This window comes from Onychostoma macrolepis, chromosome 11 (assembly GCF_012432095.1).
Source record: "Onychostoma macrolepis isolate SWU-2019 chromosome 11, ASM1243209v1, whole genome shotgun sequence".
NCBI classification, from domain to species: domain Eukaryota; kingdom Metazoa; phylum Chordata; class Actinopteri; order Cypriniformes; family Cyprinidae; genus Onychostoma; species Onychostoma macrolepis.
This window is the reverse complement of record NC_081165.1, coordinates 18,850,865-18,866,603: the sequence shown is the minus strand read 5'-3', so window position 1 is coordinate 18,866,603 and position 15,739 is coordinate 18,850,865. Positions and strand designations below refer to the sequence as shown.

The 15,739-nt window shown below is 36.3% G+C and overlaps 1 protein-coding gene across 3 annotated transcripts in view; it reads left to right on the top strand.

Moving 5' to 3' along the window:
• Positions 1-7,968: 7,968 nt before the first annotated feature.
• csf1a (colony stimulating factor 1a (macrophage)) overlaps positions 7,969-15,739 on the top strand; it is a 28,007-nt gene continuing 20,236 nt past the window's right edge. For all 3 annotated transcript variants that reach the window (XM_058792369.1, XM_058792365.1, XM_058792370.1), the window contains exon 1: positions 7,969-8,183. In XM_058792369.1, the coding sequence (XP_058648352.1) occupies positions 8,151-8,183 (33 nt within the window). In that variant the 5' untranslated portion in view covers positions 7,969-8,150. The remainder of the gene's footprint in view (positions 8,184-15,739) is intronic.

Here is a 15,739-nt window from a genome sequence, read left to right as displayed (position 1 = left end):
CAAGGACAGCCTCAATGTCTCTTTCCCATCCGTGATCAGATTCCAGTCTCACAGCAGCAATGAGGGTCGTGATGGATGGCAGAGACAGGTGAAGGTGGACACGGTGCTCAGCTGCTTCATCAGAACTGGCACAGCTGTGTTGAGATGCGGTAGGATGTGGGTTCACCGCCTGCAAATCAGGAGCGTAGCCAGAAAAGAGACTCTGGGTGTGCATCAGAAAAACTGGGTGTGCCACATTTACTGTCAGATTAATGTGCAAAAAACCCCCAAAAAAACACCAAGACTGTGTATTACTAACGTAACAGAACAGAACAGACTGGGCTGATATAGCCTGTAAAAATATATAACATCTCCAATTACGTAGTCAGAGTGAAAAGGTGCATTTCTTTATTAAAGTTCATGTGGAGATGACGAGTGCAGCATTGCATTCGGCAACTTTATCTTTTCAGCCGACACTGACTGAGAAGAAATCACTAGTTTATTAACAAATAATTAAAATGTTTTGTTTTCCCTTTCCCCCAACATATTCATAATCATTAGCCTACTTTTGCCATTGCAAGTTTTATACTTGTGCTTGAGCGCGGAAAAGGCTATACGCCTATATATTAAAGGACGGTTAGTAGCCCAGGTTATTATATTAATCAATTTACGTGTGACTAGTGCAATCTTTAGTCGGGGACAGGCCTACTTGGCACAAGGAACCGATCCATTTTTAAAATAAAATGCTGACAATTCGAAAAGTGCGCCTGCTAATCACGTCACGTTATATTGCAATGCACGAGTTATGAATGCGTAATAAGTCAAATGTTTTTATTTTATTTAATTTCTTATGGGTGCTATGGCAGTGCTTTGGTCTTTCTTGGGGGTGCTGAAGCATCTGCTAGCCCCTCCTTAGCGCCGCCCATGTTTATTACGATTGAAAAAATAATAATTCTGCATCTGTTTTTAGGTGTGGCTACGCTCCTGCTGCAAATACATAATTGTTAGAGCAATAAGTTTGAATAAAGCTTGTTTATGTGTTGTTGACTTGTATATGTATGTGTTTGTTGTGATTGTTACTTTTATTCATTATTTTACTAATTTATTCATGTTTCCTGTTGTCAATAAATAAAAAAATCATTATTTCATTAACTTATGCATTAATTCATTGCTTGAATGAAAATTGAGATGTATTAACATTGGCTGCATTTGTCTAGTGTATATTCATGCATACCTATGGCATATGATAAAAGAAATCATTTTGCAAAAACATTTTGCTTGTTTTACTAAAACATTAATTTTCAGCACAAAAAAAAAAACTATCGGTCAGCATTTATCATTATTGTAGTGTTGGTAATAGCTAATAATGCATTCTGGGATAATCATCTTTTTTAAGTAGTAATACTTACATTTTTCCCGTATAAAATAAACAGTCTTCTCCAAAGGCGAGATCTTCGAGCAGCTACATCTCCTTTATGCAGACATTGCAAACACTGCAAAGACTGAGGAAAACAGTACTAGGCAGGGTTGGCGAGTTACTGATGCTATGAGGTGTCAGTGCACCTCTCCCTTTTATCTTTTTCTTTTCTTTTTTTTATTGCATACAAGATCAGGGGAAGATGGCTGTATCTTTAACAATAAACAATCATAATGACAAAAAGGAAAATAAATATAATGGGTTTGCGTACATCAAAGTAAGAGATTACATACACAGAAAAAAAGGTTAAATATCTTTGAATAATCATAATGCATCAAAAATTGCATTTTTGTTATTGTTATTTTTATTATTTATAAGCCTGAGGGATGAAACGAGAATTAAATTCAACAAGAAACATCAAAATATTTACAGATCTAAACCTGAATTAAACCTGTCGCTCGTATCTTTTTTTTTAAATTTATTTATTTTTTATTGCTGAAATTGAGAACATACAAAACAGTACAAAATACGAAAGATCCACATAACACTTGAACAGACAACAACAAAATAAAACAGTAAAAAATACACTAAAATAATAATAATAATTTAAAATAATAATAATAATAATAACAACAACAAATGCAATAAAGGGCCATTGTTTGACATAAGACTCCTTACACGAAAACTTTTAAGTGCAGAGCAAATTCTGACAGTCTTCATAGCTTTCTTATTATCAGATACTGAAATTAAAATTAATATAAATCTCCATGAGTCTTAAAAAGACCACAAAGACATGTTTACAATTTGAGAATTTGCATTTATGAATATAAAATTTGCTTAAGAAAATAATTAAATATATAATAAAACAAATATTTTCTTTTGTGGGGTCTGAGTCAAAATACCCAAATATAATATTTCTCATTTGTATAGAAAATTCTGGCAAAAGCTTCAACTTGTATTGACATGACCAAAATAAGTGGTCCACTGTTTCATCAGCATTTAAACAAAAAGAGCATCATAGCTCTACATCAGCTCTAAACTTTTGTATAAATTTCTTGACAGGATAAAACCTGTGGATCCGTTTAAAAGACATCTTTCACCTTATTTGTGAGAAGGAATTTTTGCTGTAGTGACCATACTTTTTTCCAAATAAGATTATCAAATAAATGATTCCAAAAAAAAGTTACATGTGGAGCAGAAATTAAGTTCTCAAGAAATAATGATCTTATTTTATAGTTCTTGTTTCTCTGTCGCTCGTATCTTTTAAGTTGTAGTGCTCGTCATAGATCACATGATAACGTCAACATGGCGGAACAAGATTTGGCTGTAGAGTACATACTCTTTTAGCGCTCGTTAAGTAAGTACTTATTGAAATTAAGCACCTACTCATTGAGTATGTGGTTTCGAATGCAACCATTGTGGAGACTGAGATGAGCCAGTGCTGACAGCATATTGCTAAAATCATCAATATTTATCATTAAACATTCTAATTTTACTTATTAACATGTTGCTGATGCTTTAATTATTTAGTTTATTTTTCTGTAAATCTCCAAATTTTGTAATAAATAAATAAAATAGTTTGGAATCATTAGAGGCCATTTTGCTAAGAACATTTTTTTTTTTAATGACAGCCATTTAAATGATTATATCTTCACAGGGTTTTGGAGTAGAAACATAATTATATAGGCTAATTAGAAAATAGAGAATTTACTTTTTTCATTCATTGTTAAGAATGTGTTTTCTAGGTCAGAATGTCCAAAGATGATGAAGCATATTTGTCATGCAAGGCCTTCTTATGGCTGTAGAGATATTTGGTAACTATGTGGTTGTGTTTCTGCTTTCAAGGACATTCCGGTGTGAGGGAAAGGCTGAGGAATTATTTGCTAGAGGTGGACCTTTTGAAGAAAGAAATGGAGAAGATAGATGGCCAGATGTAGCAGATGTAGCTGCTGCCAGGTTGCAGTGTAGCTTGCTTGAATTCGTGGGGCCCAGGACAAAATATTTATGAGGAATGCCGAATTCACAGAGCCCCGGAGAAAAAAAGTGGGCTGGGACCCAGACCCCCTATGTTTAGCGGCGAAAAGGCACGTTTAATTGAATCCCTGCATCACAGTGACAACGTCCAAAGTCCTGGTTGTTTCCACCAGTGATGGCCCTGAGTTGGGATATCACACACAAATGTGGAAATTATCTAAATGCATCATTAAGTTTTAAGACCAAGAGTTGTGAACCCCAAAAAATAACTGAACATACCATGCATTACTCCTGTTAAAACAAGACCTGACTGATGATTAAGGAAACCAGAGAGTATATATGCACTAACTAACTCACACAACACCTGGACACAATTCCATGAGGTGACAGATGCAATAAAAATCACTTTCTATATTCCCTATGTGACCGGCCTTCATTTAGCTCTGCGTTGAGTGGATGAATTGAATCAGGCAAAGTGAATTACTCAGGCCACATTTTATTCTGCATGAATAAAAAACACAAATCATAACAAGCTTGAATCTGTGGCCTTCTTTCACATTTGTATCGTCAACCTCTCCTCAATCGCGTTTGGGAGAGCAGCCGGAACCGGAACACAACACTTAAAGGAACCATGTACCATATTTACAATACACCAGCCACCGAGAACAAACGTAACTATGAAAACATCAAATCTCAAATATAAGAAATTAAAATTAAAAGAATAATTTTGAGAACATAAAGTTAAATAAATATAAAATAATTGATAATTATAAGGAGAGACATTTTGAGTGAAATTAGTAATATAGCACCCGTTACACCAATATAGTGCGCTATATTGGATGCTGGCCATTCTATAGTGTCATCTGAATTCACTCAGAATGATTTATAGTATAAAGCTTTCTTGTAGCTGAACCATGGAATGATGAACATAATCGCTTATTCACATGGTTGGTAGATTATTATTCTATTATACTGAATTAACTATCTATTAAATTTGACATGAAATATGACAACAAGTGAACAATTTATTAATTTATTTTCATCATAATATATTTAATAGCAAAAATCTAAACAAATTGTATGTGTAGTATTTAAATAAAGTTATTATTATTTTATAAGGTGTAAAATAAAGTTATTTCTACACTCTGGCACACAGTGATTATATCAGCATCTGAAGTGGCTCACTCATTTTTGTTTCTCTTTTCCCATGCATATAGTGCACTGTGTGCCATTCACTACAGGAAGTAATGAACTAGTGACCGATTTGGATGAAACTCAGATATCCAATAAAATTATTAAAAATGAAATGAGAAATTATTACCCATATGCAAAATTTCATAATAAAAGCCAGACAAAAACAATAGCTAAAAAGCAAAAGGGGCAGTACTAGACTGTGGATCCAAGTGGCGGATAACAAAATTTAGAATATTTTTATGGGCTGGCCCCACTCTCATGAGACCAATGAATGCTGCTATGCAATAGAAGACTGCAGTGGGCCACACGTGGTTGCCGCTACTACATACAATGTTAGGGGAAAATGTTTGGGGTTAGAGAAAACATTTTTGGACATAATGTCCCATAAATCCAGGGCTGTTTAGAGGGGAGGGTAAAATTTGTGGCTAGCAGCCCAAACCGTTAATCTGGGCAATTACCACAACCACCACAACCGTGAGCACATATTGGTCAGTGTGGTATTTAAGTAAATCCCTGAAAACAGATTAATATGGTTGACAAATTTCCAAGATCAATAGAACTTGTTGAAACAATGATAAAGCCAAAACAGTTCCAAAGGACATTAGTGTGCTACAGTATTTCTGAAACATCCAATGTTGGGAAGTCATGTGACACAGTGTGCCTCCACTTCAGAAATTTAATAAGCAAAAAGAATATCAGATGGCATAAGGTTAGAGGAGCAAGAGTGTGTCAGAGAGAGGGGAAGCACAACTAAAAGCTTTAAAAGTTAGATGTTATTTTGAAGGCCATGTGAAACATCTGCAGTTTAATTGAGTAAAATACTGAATCTGTTCAAGCCTCCAAAGGGAAAACAACATCCAGCTAGTGGATAAAAGAGGACTGAGGTACCATGAGAGATTTGCTGCCAAATGCATTTCACATTGCTGTTCATCTCACAGGACTGATCCAGTAGCTACATGTATGTTGTGATGTACCTGGACAAAACCAAATTCAGTAATGTTTGCTGTTCCTTAAATGAGTTTGAGTGAACTTAGAAAGCTGGACATGTCAAACAAGGCAGATTGAAAATATTTAAATCCACATGTTAATTAAGTGCATAGTTTAAGAAGTTTGTTTTTTGTTAACATTCTGCAACATGTTATGGCAGATCCCTTTTTATTAGAAAATGGTCACATAAAGCGTAGTCTAAATATCTCAAAACGAACATGTTAACATCTGTGACATGTTAATGCACAAGCACTGAAAAGTTTGATTAATGTTTGACCACAAAAAGGCATTTAGGTTTTGTCAGAATTAACTCTGGCTTAAAGCATGTGCTTTACATTGTCTACTTAGAGCTGCTCCTTGCACATGTGAAATAACCAGGGTCACCTAAAAGCAAAGCCAAAATAAGGGGGTAGATGATCCAATAAAGGCTGAATATCCACACAGCGTCCCAAAGGAAGAACAGAACAGTGATCTACTGACAGCACACATGCTTTAGGCCTGTAATGGATTTTCACTCTCTCCATCTTGAAAGAGACGGCACATATGCGACCCATGCGCATATAATTACTGTGGTGTGAAGATATTCATGTGGGAGTTATGCATATGTAACTCTCCCATAGAATGTGACTGACTCCATTCTGCATTGACTGCATTTCAAAGCCAGTAGAAGACGAGCTTAAAATAGATGCTACAGATGTTATCTCAGTAGTAATAAACTTTGTGTTAGCCTTTGAACAAAAAAATCATTTATTCCTTCATATCCTAATAGTTAATTTTTTAAATATCTTCTTATAGTTCACCAGAATGTTGTGATCATAGTTTACACAACTGGTTAAATGCCATAAAACATGACAAATTCAGTTCTGAATTGCTTACACAACAATAGTTTGCTTGTGTAAGTCATAGTTGGCGTACACAAACAAGTTTCTATGAAGCTGAAAATTAAGGCTTTGGGGTTTTTTTCTTTGTGGCAGTAACAACTAATGTAATGACATTTTCATAATCCAGAGCTCAATGACAGGCAGTGAAATATTAAATCAAAAACATGAAAATATGAACTGTTCCAATCTTAATTTGTACCAGCATCTCAGGCTGTTTATATCACCACACATTTTTCATCCTTCATGGATTTGTGTGTTTCAGACTGGATGTCTGAACAGAACAATGTGTCATTGATCACCTAATTGATATATAATTGGAATGAATCGACTTATTTTAAGAAACTAATGACACCAATTTCTAGCAGAGACAAGTGAAGTTTAGAAGCAATTTAATTAGAGTAAGGTCTTGGATATTCGAGGTACTTTTGTCTGGAGGAAGTATCTATAGAAAACAAGTCAAAGGTTATCCTTCCTCTCTGTACCGTTCGGGATATAATGACCAATGACATACTGTATTAACTGCACATGATCAGGATTTAGGTGAATTTCTATTTATGGATGATAATTCAATGTGTTATGTAATGTATAAACATCAGGCTTTTTAAAAAATATCTGGAACAAATATGTGAATGAATAGCCATAAAGAGTTTTTCTTACAGATTTGCACAAATGGGGATAATGTTGTTTCAACATTGTAAAAGAGTTAGTGAAGACAGTACAATGAAGAGTTTCTTATTCTGTCACCGTTTACTCATCTTCACATCTTGTCAAAGTTGCATATGTTTCAGCCTCAGAACACAAGATAAAAATGTCCAAGCTGTAGTAACCCATAAATAAAAGTAAATAGGGATGGAAGTTGTCAAGTTCCAAAACATGACCAATAGGCTTTAAAGCATTCAGCTGTTTGGTGTCATTGACGTCAAACTGCATACTGATATTATATGAATGTGAATGAGCCCGATAAAGATTGTGGAGGGAAGGATTTTCAGCCTGTTCCTCAATGAAACTCAAATCTGCAAATCTGTTGTATGCCTTCAGAAGACTCATTGCACAAGTTGAGACAAGAAAACTTTTATGCTTAACTTTCCCTCTAAACATGTATTGTTTCTCACGAATAAAAGCAAGTTTTATGGGGTTTGAAGTGACTTGAGAATGAGTAAATAATGAATTTTTTTTTGGCTTAATCATACCTCCAAATACATCTTTCACAAGAAAACAGTTTCTCTCAATGGAAACCTAGCATTTAAAACATCATCACAACTTGTAGAATGAGCAGATGATTTGGCACCCCCATTGGATTTTAAACTTATGCTCAAATGTGACTATTGAGAGGTCTTATATTGGTCTGGGGGGAGCTAAAACTTCCTTCATCAATAAAATGAAACGATGTTGGAATGATCTGAGTGAAAAAAAAGTGAGAGAGGTCTTTTCATAAGCTCAAGAGTGGGAGAAAAGGAGGAGGAGGTCTTTACCACAGCTCCCTTTATTGGTCCACCATAGTCCTCAGGCAGAAACATTCACCCTCTCAAGGTGGCACGCCTCAACTGTTTCACACGCAGATCCGTTTCAAGAGCCATCAATATCTGGATGCTTGAAGCCCACAGAGATCTTTGGAGGAGCAGACACCATCTTCATCAGGATCAAACGCAAAACAAAAAGACTAATCCAATGAATCTACATGTGGACTTCATTGCTTTCTATTTGCTCAGGTCAGCCAGATGAACACACACATAACAGCCCACAAAGCCAAGGTAGGTCTGCTGCTTTCCTTTGACATGTTGCTTAAGGAATGTGTTGAAGTGAATGTTCGTGCCATATGAAGATTGAAATTCATCGATTTTCTTTTTAAAACACATTTCAATTTCGGCTTCTGCGTGATTAATAGATAATGTTAGATTGATGTGTAGAATGAGGTTTGTTTAATGTCAGATACGATCTCTGAAGAGCCTTGATTTGAACTCCCTCTTGTGAAAATTGAGAACACTGTTTTCCTTTCTTGTTGAACCTTTTCCCATAGATTTCTTGATTCATGGCCATCAAACTATTTCAGTGTAAGACAGCCAAACCATTAAACAACTGTGGGCAAATTTCATGAGACATGGAACATGCAGAAGAAAACTGTGGACTGTGAAATTTCATTGTTTCAGTTGGCTGTCCTCTAACTAAATCGCTAGTTATTCTGGCTATATTGTTGAGTTGCTATGACCACTCTTATTCCTTTTTTTTTTTTTTGGTCTCACACATACAAGTGGTTTCATACAGCCATTTATGATCAGGTAATGGAAACATTCACTTTATGGGGTCTTTATTCTTCTTACCTGTTATCACTACATGCTTTACTGGCTAGATAACCCAGGACTTGATACGGCAGGAAACACTATTTCAATTGTTTTATTACAGTTGTGTTATTAAAGCTGTTTTATTGCTTTGATAAATAAGTAAATAAATGGTGTATGGTATTACACTTTTTTTTTGTCTTGTTTAATAACATTTCTAATTTTGGACTTTAAATTTGAAAGATATGTTTTATAGGATGTTTATTTATTTTCAATACCCTGAAAAAAATATTTTTTTAAATAATTTTATTTATATTAGTTTTTTTTTTTTTTTTTTTCGTCACACCATAGATTTTTGCATTTTACTGCCTAGTTAAGCTAAATTTGCTTGTCACCCTGACATCTAAAGCCAATTGAATTTAACCTGAGACAAACTATTTGCAGTTACTTGTCATAAATGAGCCTTGTTAAGCACTTTTTTTGCTGTCTCCGATAAGGCAGAGCTGAAGAAGCTTGTGAGGTTTTGTCAAGATGTTGTTAACATGCTGTCTGGCTTTCATCAAACTCTAGTCTAGAGGTTGACGTGAATCATCACATCTGCTATACAGGACTATGAGTCCATTTAGCTCTCCTGTGGAGACAAGCTTCGATGACTTTGAGCAACGATCTAGTCGTTATTTCTTGTTTTAATGATCTGGTCAACATCATAAACATGGTTTAGTGGGTTTAGTTAGTTTCAGTGGGTTTTCACACCAGATTTATGAAATTTGCTTTTGTGTTCTAAGAGGTAAGGAAGTACTTATGGCCACGTTATGGCTTTACTATTTGTTGTATATAATATTGTAACATTACATGATAAGTCCCTGTTGTGTTACATTTACATTTATGCATTTAGCAGACGCTTTTATCCAAAGCGACTTACATTGCATTCAAGTTACAGTTTTTACATTTTATCAGCTCTTGCTTTCCCTGGGAATCGAACCCATGATCTTAGCGTTGCTAGCGCCATGCTCTACATTGAGCTACAGGAAAGTGTTGCATAAATCAACATGTTCTCACTCCCAACTCGTCAAGTTAGGTATAAATGGAGGTCGGAGCCAGCTCCAAATGGGTGGGATTTGTTAATATCGTCTACACCAGTGTTCCTCAAATCTTACCCTGGAGGTCCAATCCACTGCAGAGTTTAGCTTCAACCCTGATCAAACTCACTTGTATGTGATTTTCTAATGATCCTGAAGACATTGATTAGCATGTTCAGGTGTGTTTGATTAGGGTAACAGCTAAACTCTGCAGGAAAGTGGATCTCGAGGTCCAGATTTGAGGAGCCCTGGTCTACACCAAACCTAACCCTAAACCTACCCTCTCCCAACCTACTTGAGGCGTAAGTCCCTCCCACTTGCAGGTCTCCGGGCTGCAGCGATACATGGGCCGTGTCTCAAACGGAAGTCTGCATCCTCCGGAGGTCGAATTTGTAGGCTACATACGTCACAAAGAATATCTTATTTTAGTATATTAATAATTATAAATTTGACCATTATTCTTAGTTAAGTGTAAATTGTTGTAATATGCTTTTGACTCGCAAATGTAATGCTCAGTTAACTGAAATAAACAAGGCTTGATGCCGTATGCAGCCTACAAATGCGACCTCCGGAGGATGCAGCCTTCCGTTTGAGAAACGGCCATGAACTCCTCACATATTGAAGCTTGGTGAGGACCACCTTGCGACGGCGTCGCTTTTTGGCTAAGTGCAGGGTCCTCCGTTGTTTTCAATTGTTTGTGTTAATTTAATGGCTTGCATGCATTTGTAAAAAATATAAATAATTTGATATAAAATAAAATAATATAATATATATAAAATATTTCCAAACACTATGACAGTGCGATCTCTGTGTGAGATATGTGATTTTTGTCACATTTTCTATAAAAAATCTAAAATACATGTTTGAATTAAAATAAAAATGGATGATAAATACGCCTTTGGTATGGAATTAAATAGCAAGCACTTTGAGTGTCTTGTTCATCATATTTATATTCATATTAAAGCAACAGAACTGAAATTATATCATGTTATATCATGTTATATCAGCAGCACAGCATATGAGTGAGAATAAGGCGATATACGCCTTTGATCTCGTAGGTATCTGTTCCACTTCTAGAGGGCAGAACTGTCCGTCTTGACTCAAGTATAGGTCTCTGCAGCAAAGTAATGGGAGTTACCAGATCGGGGCGTTTTTTGACCATGTTACTTGATTGGCTGACGTCATAGTGACGGTAGGTTTAGGGGTGGGGTTAGGTGAGGGGGATCATTTTGATTGCATGATTTAGAAACACCCAGCAGCTTGAAAATGCCTAGCAATTCAGAAACACCCACTTTTGCTCTGCAGAGACCACAATCTCTCTTGACTGCGTTAATTTCACTCCTCCCCTCACTGCAGCCGCCTACTCTTGCCTTCATTTCAGGCGAGGCCAGACGCATCTCAAACAAGCCTATTTTTTGAAATTGAGCACAGAGATCGCAGCACAGGTAGAGCTTTACGGCGGACGGAGACGGCGATCGCGTCTATTCCTCTCACAAATCAATCGTTCTGCCTCGGAAGACTTGGGATATTAATACTTTTTGAATAAATTATGACGGTAGTGGTATCTGCCTGTTATATCTTGTGTTTTATTGGCAAATGGTAGGTTTAATCGAATACTGATATTTAATTTCAAATATCAGTATTCAATGTTTTAGGATTAAAATATCAAAACATTTATGCATTTGTAACTGCAGGTTAAATGCATTCATGTCTTGCATTAAACAATGTGTAAATACATCTGAATGCCACTTTAGGAGCAGCTTCTGTGTTTCCTCTGCATTGCAAAGATGAATTTTGTTGATAATGATTTTAATAATAATGATATTCTAGGGAAAAAAAGATTTTATAATGGTAAAAATGCCCACTCAGTAAAATGTCGTCTGTTATCGATATACTGATTTGCATCGTATCATGTGTCGAGGGGGGGGGCTAAGCAAGTTTCTGCGCCGCCACTGCCTCTGGGCTCTGGAAAATAGGGACTCACTATTCTAATGCACTGTAGCCGTGTGTTTATGTATATACTGTCGTTTGTTGTTGTTGTTTTTTTTGTTTTGTTTGTTTTTGTTTTTTGTATTAAGGTGCATCTATTGTATTTGTTTGTTTAGTAATTATCGATTATGAATTGACGTGAGACATGCGGTGAGACCCATGACAAATTTTGGAAAGAAAAAGTAGGCTAATATTAAAGCTAACAAATGCCTCTAGTAAAACTCGTGGAAGAGATGTGTTTCGTGCATTTTTTTTTTTTTTCATATGGTGATTGTGAAACACGAAACACATCACTTACATGATTTTATGGTGAAATTTGTTATTTTTTAATGTTAATCGGGTCAATTTTGATCAAGAACAATGCACTGTGACTTTAATTCAGCATAAGCGGTGCAGCAAAAATAGACTCGGCGCCGAAACGATCGCGGCACTACTGCTCACGCGCTGCTCCTGCTCCCGGTGTGAATGCACTCATTTGTTAAGGCGCACGCCGAAAAAAAAAATCAATTTAATGCCGCATATATATGCAAAAGAAAATAAAGTTTTGCAAAAGAAAATAAGTTTTGCAAAGAAAAATAAAGAATTGCAAAAGAAAATTAAGTATTGCAAAAAGAAAATAAGTTTTGCAAATAAAAATAAAGAATTGCAAAATAGATAAATAAAACAGAGCAAAAGCAATGATTTTGCAATACATATTTTCCATGGCCATATCTACTAATTTATTTGCAATGCAGCTTTTATTTTGCGTTTCAGTCAAGTTTGAGCTTGCCATACAGTTTTCCCTTTGTGCTTCACGTTTCTGCGCGTCTCACTTTGTGGCGCTGTTTTGACATGGGGGTGGAGTCAGGGCACGGGGGCGTGTTTATATTCATCATTAAGAAAAGTGATTAGTGTAACCTGCTTAAAAATAGCTGTGGACTTAAAACAACAGGACAAAAACATAGCTGATGACTAAAAATAATAATTTTATGACTCTAGACATTGTGAAGACAGTGGCATAATACAGTGACATGTTTAGCCATATCAAAACAGTAGTCATGGCATGGGTAAATTTGACCCGCTGGCGCTTTTAGGTATACAGCGACCTCTGGTGGTTGAAGTGTTAACCATAGGCTACGTATTTGACTGTATCGGACTGTATTCATAAGTTTATTATGAATAAATGTTACATAAAGTATAATAAAATAGGCCGACAAGAAAACATTTTTATCCATCCCACAAGTCTTGTAAGTCCATGTATTTTATTAGTATTGGTAATATTTTTATATTCGTTGTTATGTATTTGATTTATTTTCCCTTCATTTCGATCTCTTAACATTCAGGGCTGTATAATAATAATAATAATAATAGCCTAATATACACATATATTACATAAAAAGCCACGATCAACGGACTGTGGGATGGATAAATATATTTGATCAATCTCTGATAATCTCTGTTTGTTTATGCATGATTAAACTCATGGCCACGACATACAGTATTATCATGTTCCCACGACTTAATATCTCGTGGCCACCACAAAACTAAACCAAAAAGACTTTTTAATCTTTTTTTAAACTTCCAGTGCCAGTCATTTCTTAATTTATGCCAGGAGTTATGTAAATGAAAAACGAAGTCGAGATGGATATGAAGCTTGAGTCTTAGACCTTTTCAATGATGTACAGTTTGTGAAGTTAATTGCATTCTTTTACATTAAAACTAGCAGTAACTCTGAACTAATGTAAACAAAGAGCGCTGTGCACAGGTTAAGAGATTTTAAACAAGCACTATTAATGCACATTTAGTTAACCAGATGAAACAATACACATTTTAATGCTATAAAAGTGTGCACACATTGAGAGAAATAAACAGCAGATGTTCATATTAACAACTTCTTTAACTTGAGCAAACGCTGCTAATACACATATACATTTGTTAATAAAATGAAAACATGCATGTTTTAAAGCTAGTGAATAAAAGGAAACGATCCGCCCGCATGCCTCTGCTCAATGACGGTGCCTGGATCAGCTGTGATCTGCGTCTCAGGCCGATGACGTCACTTCCAGGGAGGCATGCCCAGGCCTGTTGGACACGCCCCCGTCCCCTGACTCCACCCCCATGTCAAAACAGCGCCACAAAGTGAGACGTGCAGAAACGTGAAGCGCAAAGGGAAAACTGTATCGCAAGCTGAAACTTGACTGAAACGCAAAATAAAAGCTGCATTGCAAATAAATTAGTAGATATGGCCATGGAAAATATGTATTGCAAAATCATTGCTTTTGCTCTGTTTTATTTATCTATTTTGCAATTCTTTATTTTTATTTGCAAAACTTATTTTCTTTTTGCAATACTTCATTTTCTTTTGCAATTCTTTATTTTTCTTTGCAAAACTTATTTTCTTTTGCAAAACTTTATTTTCTTTTGCATATAAATGCGGCATTAAATTGACTCCATACTGCTCAGGCTTGCGGTGTGAAACGGGCGTAAGGGTTTCCTATTTAAAACAACGGACCAAGCTTCAATATGTGACGAGTTGGGAGTGAGAACTTGTTGCATAAACAATGTTGCATAGTTCAGAGGATCAAAAAATGCAATGAATATGAATTATAAGGTTTTCAGGTTAAACCCAGGTTGGAGTGACTTAGGGATTGGGGAGTTGCTGAGGTTACATTCCTTTCCCATCAACATCTTCCCCCTTTCAACACCAGGTTGCTCCGCCATGCCTTGGCAGCAGCGGGACCTAAGCCGCGAGATGGCACGAGGGACGAGACACAGAGCTTTTTCATTGAAAACTTTCTGCAATGAGCGCATTCAGCACCCTCGAGCACTGAACACATATGCTCCTCTCCCAGACACATAACGCATAGGTTGTGTGTGTCCTCGGGTGTCAGAAACCTAGTTACACACTTCCTAAAACGTTCGGTCAAGCTCTTAGCCATGCCTGACACATGCTGAACAAACAAATGGCGCCTGAAGACTAAAAACCCCCAAAAACCTGGCAACGTGCATTACAGGTGCCCCTTTATTCATTACGTCTGGAAGCTCCTCCATGACGTCACAGGCTGCCATCGTCAAAAAGAATTGGAAGTGTTTTCACATGCGCTACAATTCAATTCAAGTTTATTTGTATAGCGCTTTTTACGATACAAATCCTTGCAAAGCAGCTTTACAGGAAATTAAGTTTCTACAATATATTTATATATTGCAGAAACTTAATATATTTAACTTATGGCAAAATTAGGTAATTGTGTATGTTGTCTGAGGGTTGACATCCTCTGAGGTCCTCTGAGGGGTCGGCATCATCTCTTCTCAGGTATTTGGTCATCTCAGATCATTTAAGGGTTGGATCCAGACTGAAGCTTCTGTAATTCCTAGTTACCTCGGGATGTCTCTGAAACAGAGAAACAAATAGAGACATAATTAGCATAGCTGCTGTTCCATCCAAGTAAAAATGATTTGTTGAACCCAAGCTAAATAATAATGTGCGTTTGATCAGATATAACTGCAGTACAAGATTATATGATGCATTATGTGAATGCTTGGCTAAAGAGATGTGTCTTTAATCTAGATTTAAACAGAGAGAGTGTGTCTGAACCCCGAATGTTATCAGGAAGGCTATTCCAGAGTTTGGGAGCCAAATGTGAAAAAGCTGTACCTCCATTGTGGACTAGGTGCTACCAGAAGTCCAGAGTTTTGCGACCTTGTGGAGCGGGTTGGATTGTAGCGTGGTAGAAGACTAGTTAGGTACGCAGGAGCTAAACCATTTAGGGCCTTTTAGGCAAGTAATAATATTTTGTAACTGATACGGAACTTAATAGGTAGCCAGTGCAGAGACTGTAAAATTGGGTTAATATGATCATATTTTCTTGACCTGGTAAGGACTCTAGCCCCTGCATTTTGGACTACCTGTAGCTTGTTTATTGAAGATGCAGGACAACCAGCTAGCATCTGTGCTTCTTCCTTATCCTACAGACATGAGTCATG